The sequence below is a fragment of the Borostomias antarcticus genome (genome assembly GCF_949987555.1).
Source record: "Borostomias antarcticus genome assembly, chromosome: 5".
In the NCBI taxonomy this organism is placed as follows: Eukaryota; Metazoa; Chordata; class Actinopteri; order Stomiiformes; family Stomiidae; genus Borostomias; species Borostomias antarcticus.
The window spans coordinates 27,587,746-27,599,212 of record NC_140238.1 but is presented as its reverse complement, the minus strand read 5'-3'; the positions used below and the strand labels follow the sequence as shown (position 1 = coordinate 27,599,212).

General features: G+C 45.1%; 1 protein-coding gene across 1 annotated transcript in view; it reads right to left on the bottom strand.

Annotated features, from left to right (window-relative positions):
* The window catches only part of cacna1ha (calcium channel, voltage-dependent, T type, alpha 1H subunit a), a gene marked incomplete at its 3' end in the record, with an annotated part of 95,854 nt that extends 85,090 nt beyond the window's left edge, over positions 1-10,764 (bottom strand). The window contains 1 exon segment of the mRNA XM_084439051.1: positions 10,577-10,764. Coding sequence (XP_084295177.1) covers positions 10,577-10,602 — 26 coding nt within the window. The 5' untranslated portion in view covers positions 10,603-10,764.
* Between the last annotated feature and the right edge of the window lie 703 nt (positions 10,765-11,467).

The following is an 11,467-nucleotide window of genomic DNA, read 5'->3' as shown; positions in this document are numbered from 1 at the left end:
GTGTGTGGGGTGTGAGTCTGTGCATCAGCAGAAGACAGAATCCCTTTGTCTCTGTGGAGATATACAACCCATGACCTGCAATCTGATGTTACTATGAACACAGGCCAAATCTAATGACTCACCATACACAAACACAGACATACAGGGCCGGCTCTAGACTTTTGGAGGCCCTACGCAAAATTTTCTGTGGAGGCCCCCTTTTGGGATAAATCCGAGCGAACATAAAGTAATAAAGACTTAGGCACCATCATCCCATCGTCATGTAACGGCTATCATCAGCAGCAATGACGCACTAGAACGTGGCCCGAGTATCACATTTGGTTGCCGCCTCAGCCAATCAGAACAATCTATTACTGGGGGAGGAGGGGGTCTCCGAAATCTGATTTTGATTGGTATCATGATCACTGGCACGTACTGTATCCAATGAGAATGTAAACATTTTGAAGATGAAAAAGATTTTGCGCGGCTGGAGGCATTTTCCTATTCCGCCTATAAGAGATGCCGGCCTTGCAGACATACATACACAGAGTAACACATAAAATACACACACAGAAACAGACATGCACACAAATACAAGCACACACACACACACACACACCTCAGAAGGGCTGTCTAAGTGAGAAACACAAGAAGACTGTGCTGACATCAAGGCCAGCTGTCTTTGTGCCTCAGACTACAGAGATGTAGTGATGGTGCAAATTACACACACACACACACACACACACACACACACACACACACACACACACACACTGTAACAAAGAGACAGACTCACTTCCTTTGAAAAGGCATGTTTCAGAGAGACTAGTTCTGATACCCGTTGGAGCTCACCATCAGTAATTGGCCATTTAGTCCCTTATGCCCGTCCGTCCCCCCCCCAGAACCCGAGATGTGGATATAGAACCGGGTGCCTGAGAGAGTTGGAGGGAGGTGACGTGGGGGTACTCCTCAACATACAACGCGGGTGGTTGAGCCCTCAATACACAAGTTGCCATATCCTTGGAGAGTGCTATCCAACTGAATCAAAGTGTGAAGCTAAGATAATGGCGAAGGTACAACCTAAAATACCAAAATATGGAGAGGCAAAATGCCAAGCTGACAAAGCTTGTTCAAAAACTAGAGTGAATCTGGGGTTGGCATTCACCCTACGGTGACCAGACGTCCCGATTTGACCGGGACAGTCCTGATTTCAAGCTGGCTGTCCGGAGTCCTGACAAATATTTGTCAGGACACTAAAATGTCCCGGTTTTCCACTTTCACTAACAAATTGTCCCGATTTTACAATAATAACCCTGTTATACTTGTTCTCAGCGCTTAAACCCCGTTTAGATAAAAGATTTGCTACGATTGGAGTTGAAACTTGCGTTGCTATGGACGCTTGTTGCTTACGTTGAAGAATCTAGCTGTCATCCGAGTTAACTTGAGGCCACGCGCCTGAATTTCAACACTGATTTGTCTGTATGTGTCAATCAATGTATCGTTGTCAAAGCTGTTGCTATGGAAGCTTGTGGCGGTCTGACAGCTGTCACGCTGCTAAGCGTTCTAGAGTAGAAGAAGAGAAAAACAAGCTTTTCTATAGAGAACTTCCCCCTTTCTCAGAGATGTAGCTGGCAGTGAAAATGCGCAAAGCAAGATCACTTTTTGTCGCGCATGGTGGGAGTGCAGACATAAAAGATAATAAGCTCACCTTATATGTTTTCTTTTCAATAAAGTGCCTATTTTGTTATGAATGCAAAACATTGCCTATTTGATATTAGCCTACAGCCTACCTTAAAAAATTTAAGGTAACCATATTTGAAATTATGGTCACCCTAGTTCATCCGATGGCAAACACTGAAGCAAAGGATGAACAGTGACGCGGAGTTGGCTTGATTTCGGTTAGACAGGTAAGTCGCTCTGACTAGCTAAATGCAGTGGGTTATATCGTTAGCTAGGAAGACAGTGTTGCCAGATTGGGCGGGTTCACGCCTATTGGGCTTCTTTTGATCACGTTTGGCCGGAAAAAATAGCATTGGGCGGTTGGGCTGGAAAAAATAGCATTGGGCGGGCGTTTAAAATAAATAAATATATATTTTAAAACTGGCGGGACAGACGTTTCAATTTTATCCAATGATGTTAATAGGGTGGGAGATGTGCACCTGTCCAATAGGGGCGAGGGAGCTCTCCCTGTTCAATGCATTTGATTCACACGGTCAAGGAGAAGGTCGAGGTCGGAGTCAAATCTAGCTAGCTACCCCCGAAGAAACCTAAAGATGCCAATTTGGGGATGTGGGATCAGCAGGTTTCTGTCATGATCACCGCATCGATGCCTTTTGGCTGGAGGTAGAGGCCTTTAAAGATTCCGGAGGAAATCTGTGCTTTCAGGATGTGGCACTTGGCGCAATCAGATTGCTCACTCTGCCCATATCAAATGCTCATGTGGAGAGAGAATTTTCCCAAGTGACGCTAAAGATGATGCCAGAAATCGCATGGGATTACTGCTGCTTTCTGCTCGCATGGACGTGCGCTCTGGTCTAACACGGAGCGGTTTGACGGCTGAAACGTTCCACCCTCCCCGACAGTTGTTGGGGAGCTTTGACTCAACCATCTATTAATACTTGCTAATTACCAAGTTCACCACATGTACATAGTTTTACATTGACAAGTTACGTTAGAAGTTGGAATGGACTCTTGGCCTGTTCGGCGTGACGGTAAGACGTTTTTATTTAATACTATACAGCAGGTGTTTCTGGATGTCGCATCATTGAGTGATGCATTAGCCTACTTGTGTCTCTGCCTGCTTGCCTGCCTGAGTGTCACACTCCTGACTCGGTTATTGTAGGCGAGCAGGCAGGCTATTCATGGGTGGTTATACAGGTGGTTATATAGGCCTACCATTGGAAGTTGTGTAGCCTAGTCCACTTGTCACATTCTGCAGTTTCTTGTCACCACTAAAGCTTGTTATCTAGCTTGTCATCTTGAGTTGCTCTCGTTTATGACCGCAGCACCGCCGTTCCTCTATTCATGATAAAGCCATGCTGTATGATCATGATATAGCCATGTGTTATTATAATTTGTTGCCTGCATTATCATTTCTTTGACTAATTTGATGGGATTACGCATCTTTCTCTCTGTCGTAGGCTGTGTGTGTGACATATGTGTAGGCGTGTGTTGCAGTTTACGAGTTATTATTTTCGGTATTTCAACTGAAAGGCATTTTTCTTAGCATGCACTGCTATATATTATATACTATAATATTTGGGTGGTTTTTTATCACATCGGGCGGATTTTGAGCACTCATTGGGCTGGAAAACATCACACCAATCTGGCAACCCTGTAGGAGGATAACACTGATAGCAAGCCAGGCAGCTAAGTTAGCTAGTTAGGCCAGCTGGTGTCGTGCTAATGTGTACTCCTGATAAGATAACGCCAGAAAGTGTCTGTCCTCCAGTGTATTTTCCTCGAGCTATCGGATGATATAAAGTGTTTTCTCCTGATAGAAAGAGGTTTCCCCCGATGGATCCACGGAGGATGAGATGAAGAACTATATTCCGGTGGTTTTTACCACTAATAGTGTTAATTCTAGTCAGCTTGCTACAGTAGCTCGCCAACTGGCTTGTATTTGTAGGCACCTTCGATAGTGTTTGTCAAGTCAAAATGCTGCCGGTATGGAGCAAAATTTAATTTAGTCTACTTTGAATGACGTTGAATGGCTTTTACTGGCAAATATAATTCTAATTACAGTGGACTAGAGCGCGCTAGCTTTGTGCTAAGGGAGAAAAGCCTGTGTTTGTGGATCAATTGAGCTCTTTAGTGTTATTGTGTGAGATGTGGTTCATTTCTCGCTGAATTGCAGATGTGAGGAGCTGGGAAGGAGCAAAGTGGGACAAAACTATTTGGAAGTAGCCTACTGGTATTTCCCATCTTTGCTGAGCAAAGGTTTTGTGCAAAAGGAATTAGGGTCTGTTATAAAGAATTCAGTGATTGAAGCACATTTGAAATGTTGAACTGTATGCTTTCTGACATGCTTTTGAAAGTAGCACGCTTTGGTAAGCCCTAAAACGATTCCCCAAATGACTTCATTTTTTTTGCTGCTAGTGCTGCTAGTTCCAATATTCCATTCAACAAATTCCAATCCCAACTCCAGCATGCCAGTCAACCTCAATTGTCATTGGCCGGGTTTCCCAATAAAAGAACCTCCTTAAGGAACCCTTCTTAAGCAACCCTTTGCATGGGAGTTAAGAAGTACTTTGGAGTACCAAAGCGCTGCCGCTCGCCTGCTAACTGGTACACGTAAGCAAGAGCACATTACCCCGGTACTGGCTTCGCTCCACTGGCTTCCTGTGCGTTTTAGGATTGATTTTAAAATCTTGCTGTTTACTTTTAAGTGCCTAAATGGCTTGGCACCCATCTACCTCTCAGAACTGCTGGAACCCTATGCTCCTTCAAGGTCCCTCAGGTCCTCTGATCAGCTTCTCCTGGTTGTCCCCAAATCCAGGCTGAAGCTCAGGGGGGATCGGGCTTTCGCAGTGGCCGCCCCTAAGCTCTGGAACGAGCTACCCCTGCATGTTAGACAGGCCCCCACTCTGCAGGTGTTTAAATCACGCCTCAAAACTCACTTATATTCTTTGGCGTTTTCCTGACATGGCCTAAGAGACTTGTCCTTTTTCATGTGACATACTGCGTATGTTTTACTATGTGTTCTTTGTGTATTATTGTTGTTTGACTTGTACAGCACTTTGGTCAACTTTGTTGTTTTTAAATGTGCTCTATAAATAAAATGGTATGGTATGGTATGGTATGGAGTTAAGTACTTCTTAACTCGTTCGGGAAACCCGGACATTGACAAAACTGTTTGTGCGCCCCATTCACGCCGTTGTCGCTAGGTATAACGCTCCACCTCAGGTTGAACTGCATACAGATGCTGCTTTGGATAAGGATTAAATAAAACAAATAAAACCACATTATGACTCCAACATACAGGCATTGTTGGTGATATATAAAACTTTAGCCCCTCACATCAGTAGGCAGAGGACCAATATCCTAGTACCATTGTCTTTATAATCAGGCATTTCTTTTGTCATGACTTCCCATCCCACTAATGCTGTTTTCAATATGATAATAAACAATATCATTGGTCAAACTGCTTTCGTCGCCAACGAATAACCGCACAAAAACAAAGATTTCTTATGCCTTTTCACTCCATGAAACTTTGCATTTGATGTGTACGTCTTCATTCATGGGAGTTCCGTTTTATTATTTGTGAATTAATCATGCAAATAAATCACGCTAGGTGTGTAAGAACCTTAAGTACCAACTGTAGCGGTCAATGGGCCGTTATTCTACACGCTTCTAATGACACTAATCAGCTACAAACTGCTCAAAAGCACAAGCTGTAGCAAGATTCTGTAGGCCAGACAGCAATCCAATGATGTCCACCTCTTGACATTTGGTCCATTTTATTGACCGTTAGATCGACCAGAAGACCGTCAATTTAATGTGACAACTACTACTGTTCACTAACCCTTTGTAGCATAACTGGATGGAGTAGAACATAGCGAAAATTAGAATCACAGCTAGCGGACATTTTCTTTTTGGCAAGTCCTGCGAGAGGGTGTGTGATCCAAGATAGTGCAAGAAACCCTTTATTATTCATAATTTTTTATCAGTAATTGGCAACTGAGTTGGCCCTAATCACCTAAATAAACAATTTGTCTCAGCCAATGTCTGCCCGGACCCCGGACCCCTGCCGGTAACCATGCCAAATATGAATGTTGTCAGACCAACGGTGTCTGATGAAAATATGGACAGACAGAGATACAGACAAACACAGAGTTGCTATTTTGTGTGTTAAATGACAAACTACCATTCTGTATCTGCTGAGGAATATCAGCACTTTAGTTTGATCCTCTAAATGCCCCATCAGCCTTCCTGGTGTGCAGGGAGATGTGTTTGTGTGTGTGTGTGTGTGTGTGTGTGTGTGTGTGTGTGTGTGTGTGTGTGTGTGTGTGTGTGTGTGTGTGTTGTGTGTGTGTGAGTGTGTGACTAACAAACTCCATCTGAAATGGTTTAATCTTGTCTGGATCGTGAACCTGCAGCCATGAGTTGTTTGTTTGGGTGCATTCTAGTTGGGAAGGTAGTACTTCATACTGTAAATTTAATGTGAATCTAGCTGATTCACTGTTTGTGCCTGACTGGCTCTAATACAATCAAATCTCTTGTTTGTATTTAGTAGTTTCTCACCAGGTCACTGCCTATGCTGTACCTGCTCTCCTCCCTCGGTGACGTGACAGGACTAAGAAAAACAGGAAATTGAGAAATATAGAAGACCAATAAAAAGGTAACGCAATTTTAGAACGAATGAGTGTGTGTCCTGCTTGTGTGTGTGTGTGTGTGTGTGTGTGTGTGTGTGTGTGTGCAACCTGGTCTCACCCGGCAGACTTCGAACGTCATTTCTAGACGGCATCATACAACTCCAAACGTCATTTCTAGACGGCATCATACAAATTATGCAAATAACGTATATGTGTGGAGGCACTCGGGCAGCGAGCATTGAGCAATTCCCCTGTGCGCCCGCACGCCTACAGGCGTGTGTGCCCGCCCAGGGGTATTGCGATATGTGGAGCGCGCCCACTAAGCGCCGTCCGAGTAGTTCCACTCCTGGGTCCAGTTTCGAAAATTTGCCTGATCCCTGTGTCCACGTTAGAACACGAGCTATAAGAACAGTAGCTAATGCTAGCTAATAATAATGACAGTAAGAATGTGAGCTAGTTGGCTAGCCACTAGTGTTGTTTGCTAGTTGCTTGTAAAACGCCAGCTAGTTTTGCACTCGGTGTTGCCTCACCAAAGTTGTTTGACCCACCCAATCCACCCCCAAAAGCGCTCGCAAATTTATACCCCTCTTCCATCACGTGTTCCAATGTGAACAACCAACCACAAAACTCTGAGAACAACCAATCAAAAACTTAGGCCTATCCCACATCGTCTGCCGACGTTTATAACTGTATGATGCCGTCTAGAAATGACGTTTGAAGTCTGCCAGGTGAGACCAGGCTGGTGTGTGTGTGTGCGCGTGCACGCATGTGCATGCATGCGGGTGAGTGTGCAGCTCAGCAGAAATCATCAGTAGCCATCTCCTGTTCCACAGTAAACAGACTCATCTTTAAGCCATACCAAAACATGCACAGACCTTGATACTAGACTTGGAGGGGGGGGGTTAGCCCAGGGTGTGAGTGAATAGTTTATTCTCTAAGCCCACACATTAGCCAATGTTGTGTGTCTGTGTGAGTGGCGGATTATTTACCTCTCTATATAATATTTACACAGAACACCAACCTGGGACACCACAGAGTTTGTCTGTCCGGAGCCATTAAGGGACAGGTTGAGACCAAATGGAAGATGGAGGATTAGATTGGTTTTCCTCCATAACAATCCAACAAACGCCCTCCCCATGAAGAGTGCAGTAGTGTGGAATATAAAGAAATGTTATTGCTTATTCTTGCTTCATTAAAGATTGCATAGCCTATTGCTCACACATGCTTTTAGATAAAGTATATTGCCTCGGGATGAGTTCTGTGCTGTGCCCCAGGGCTGGGTTGAAAAAAATCAATTTTACGATTCTTCACTTCACATCTTCACTTGAATTAACAATAATCGATTCATGAATCCAAAGATCGAACTTTAAATATATTATTTTTCCCGTGGATGCTTGAAGCTTTTAAATCCATTAGTTATTGTGGATTTAAATTGCTGCGTTCCATTTGTATCGGATCTCAGGATTTGGTGCCCGGGACGACGCTACATCCCAGTTGAATGCGTTCCAGAAACAAAATGTGAAAACCCCACTTTAGCCCCATCTTTGTAGTTCTAGGCAAATAAGCTATTATTAGCCATTGTTGGCAATACCAGTTGATAACAACAAACTATGCTATTTTGCGCATATGAACTTCATGGCAACATTGTTCACTGATAGACGTTGGACAGTATTGTGTGTACGACTGATTTAATGAGACACAAATAATACAGAAGTGCTAATAAACAACTTATTACAGCTTTCACTTATTGTTGATGCGCAGAGTACCTCCATCTTGATTAATGTCAGCAGCTGACGTTGATGATTCGGGGTAGATTTTTTAGTTCAGTTGATGTATTTGATGACGAGTTTGATGTTGAACCCAACTTACAATACACAACTTGTACTATAGGCTATTGTGTTGACTGCTGTAGTGTGTTGGTCCTCAATAAAAGTAGATTAATGTAACTGCTTTGGGGTCATTTTTTTATGTAAACATTAATATTTTTAATAATGCACCAGGCTAGAGGGTTTTTCCTTGTACAATTTACAGCATTAGTTATCTGAGAATCTATTTCATATCAAGCCAAATTGGTGTTTTAACTGAAATATGGCTTACAGAATCGATGTTGCATTGGAAATCGAATCGGGACCTTGTGAATCGGAATCGAATCGTTTTGGGAAATCAGTGAGGATACCCAGCCCTAGCCCCTGTCTCTTTCCTACCCTGGACAAGAGTGCCGTTGGCTGACCTTGTTTTTGTTTTATCTTCTGGAGGAAACAAAACAAGACATGCTTGTCTCCTGACTTGTTGATCCCTTTTGTACCGAGCATGAACCAACATTTCTGTTAATGTTTTCGGTGCCGTGTTTGTGTGTGTGCGTTCCTTTGTTTGTCTGTTAGCAGGATTACGCCAAGACTACTGGACCGGTTTTCTCGAAAGTCGGTGGAAGGGTGTAGCATGGTCCAATTTAGAACCCATTCAATTTTGGAGCGGATCCGAATCATGAGGCGGGTCCACAAGCCACCCAAACACCATTCATTGCCATTCATTTTTTGTACCAGGATTACGCAAAAACTACTGGATCAATTTTCATGAAACTCGTTGGAGGGGTGTAGCATGGGCTATCTTACATTACTTAACCATTCAATTTTGGATCGGATCTGAATCACAACCCGGATCTACATAAGAAAACAAAACTCAGAACGAAGCCAGTTCCCTGTGTGGGGGCGCTAGAGACATGGGGTTTGGATTGAGGTGTGGAGAGCCCGGAGTGCACCGCACTGCCCCCCACCAGCTGTGACCCGAGGGGGAGCCACAGAGCCTCCCAAACATGACCTCCAGTCAATTTTTAGATTTAGGCTCAGGAGCAGTCCTGAGCCTAAATCTATTGACTGGAGGCCATGTTTGGGAGGCTCTGTGGCTCCCAAACATTTTTTCTCCAGGCTAAAAATAAACGGGGGATTTCCGTCGACTTGGGCTCAGGAGCCTAAGATTCATTGACAATGGGGGGGTGGGGGGGGGGGGTGAAACGGCCATATCTCAACTTGGGAAGGTCACAATGACGAGGGGTTTTGACTTGCATAAAGCTCTCGACCCAACGATTGCTGCAATACCAAACATGTCCTGATCGCACACACAGAGCCACGAAATGCATTCATGGGCGGAGGTCTGTGCTCTCTGAGCACCATTTCTAGTTGTATATATGTACAATATCTGACTGGGACTGCCCAGGTCAGAGAGAAACATTTCTATCACTGTACTCACTCTCCATGCATGTAAAATAAATAAATTTGAAATACTGAAGGTCTGACTCTGCACAAGTTCTCCTTATTGCTCATTAAGGGCGGTTGGACTAATTTATTCAATGATTTCAAGATTGGATCATTAATTTCTTCCACAACCTCCCTCACCTCCTCCCCATGAGTTACCTCTGGTGACTCATGGGGAGGTGACCCCCCAACACACATACATAAACACTCCTTTCTTCAACATTGCAATTGATGACACCAGAGTTGGATTCCAGAAGAGAGAGGAGAGGAGAGGGAGAGGAAAAGAGAGGAGGGGGGGGGGGGGGGGGGGATTGGAGAGGAGCGGAGTGTTCTAAAATATACTTGTTCTTCAAAGGCTGAAATGAGCAATGTGACTGCGCTCCCCCGTGAGCCATGTATGAGGCAGAGAGAGAGAGAGAGAGAGAGAGAGAGACAGAGAGAGAGAGAGAGAGAGAGAGAGAGAGAGAGAGAGAGAGACAGCAGTATCCGTGTGTGTTACAGATGGACAGAGTGCAGTGCAGAGGAGAGGGAGTCAGTGAGCGAGTGAGAAGTGAGAGCGTGTTTTCCGCCCGTTCTCTGTCTCTATAACTTCACCGTACTCATTAGGATCCCAGTGTAAAAGAAACACTCTCAACCAAGCACTGCACAGCCTCAGGCGCACACAAACACCCAACAGAGAAAAGCTGAGCTCAATAGAGTATAACAGTGATATTATAAAACAGCTCTCCAAGGGAGATAGATCTACAGAACACGGCCCTCTCTCCTACTGAGAAGGTAGCATGTACCACTCCCATTGAAATAAGTCATCTCATAATACACTGCCAGCTCTGTCTCCATGTCAAATACACACCAGCACACACACACACACACCAGCAAACATCCTTTCTTGCATCCTCCCAACAGACCTTAGGCCCCTTGGGGTGACCAGGCCCACGGCCAGGCAGGGGTGATCCTAGCCATTGTGAGGACAAGGCTACAGAGCTGAAACTGGAAGCTGCCTACGACGGAATAAGCTATCAACCAGGCAGCCACTGTAAAGGATATGGGTTACAGACCATACGCAGACACCAGCTGCGCGGCCGCGTGGTCTGCTTCACGCAGAAGAACACCACAGGCGCGAGAGCCGGGTACGGCTGTTGCTCCTCCTCGTCGGACGCCAGTTCTGTTGCGGGGTCAGGAGCCGGGTCACGAGGCACGTCGGAGATCCCCTGCGCGCGGTCTCCCACCGGCTCCCCCGGGGTCCACGCGTCGCCCCTCTCCTGCTCTTCATCGCCCCTCTCCTGCTCTTCATCGCCGGTGTCCTCGTGCCACGTGTCGCCCCTCTCCTGCTCGTCATCGCCGGTGTCCTCGTGCCTCGAGACCGCCTCGTACAGTGTCGGTATGGGGACTCTCACCTCCTCGCGCTCAGCGTAATGAAAGCGCGCTCTCCCCTCGCCATCAGTCATGATAGCGCGTCAGGCAGAGCCACTCTGGGGTGGCACACAGAGAAGAACACAAGACCTCAGCTCGGCGGGGAGAACTCGGCACAGCGGGATATCTTTGTACAGTCCATCTGTGTTGCGCTATGGAAATAGACCCGTGCGCGTGGGTCTTTTTTCCTTTCTCTGCAGACTTTTTTTTTTTACTCCCCGCTGACTTTGGCTGCAATGAAGTCCGTATAGGCTATACTAACGCCTGAGTTTAATAAGATAGCCTTTTCAACTAGTTACTGCCACATCCAAATGTGTAATGTCCACTACGCTCCGTGTCTTTTTAAGAGGCTCTATTCCTCTAAGGACGGAGAGGTGCGTGCATGGTTAGGTTGGTTTACATTTTTTTTCCGGAAAATAATTAACTAGCATATGTGCTAGATAAGACAAATTTAAAGTTGAGGATTAATTTTCAAAAGTTAAATATATTTTTTTCGGCATTTGTGTTCTGCGG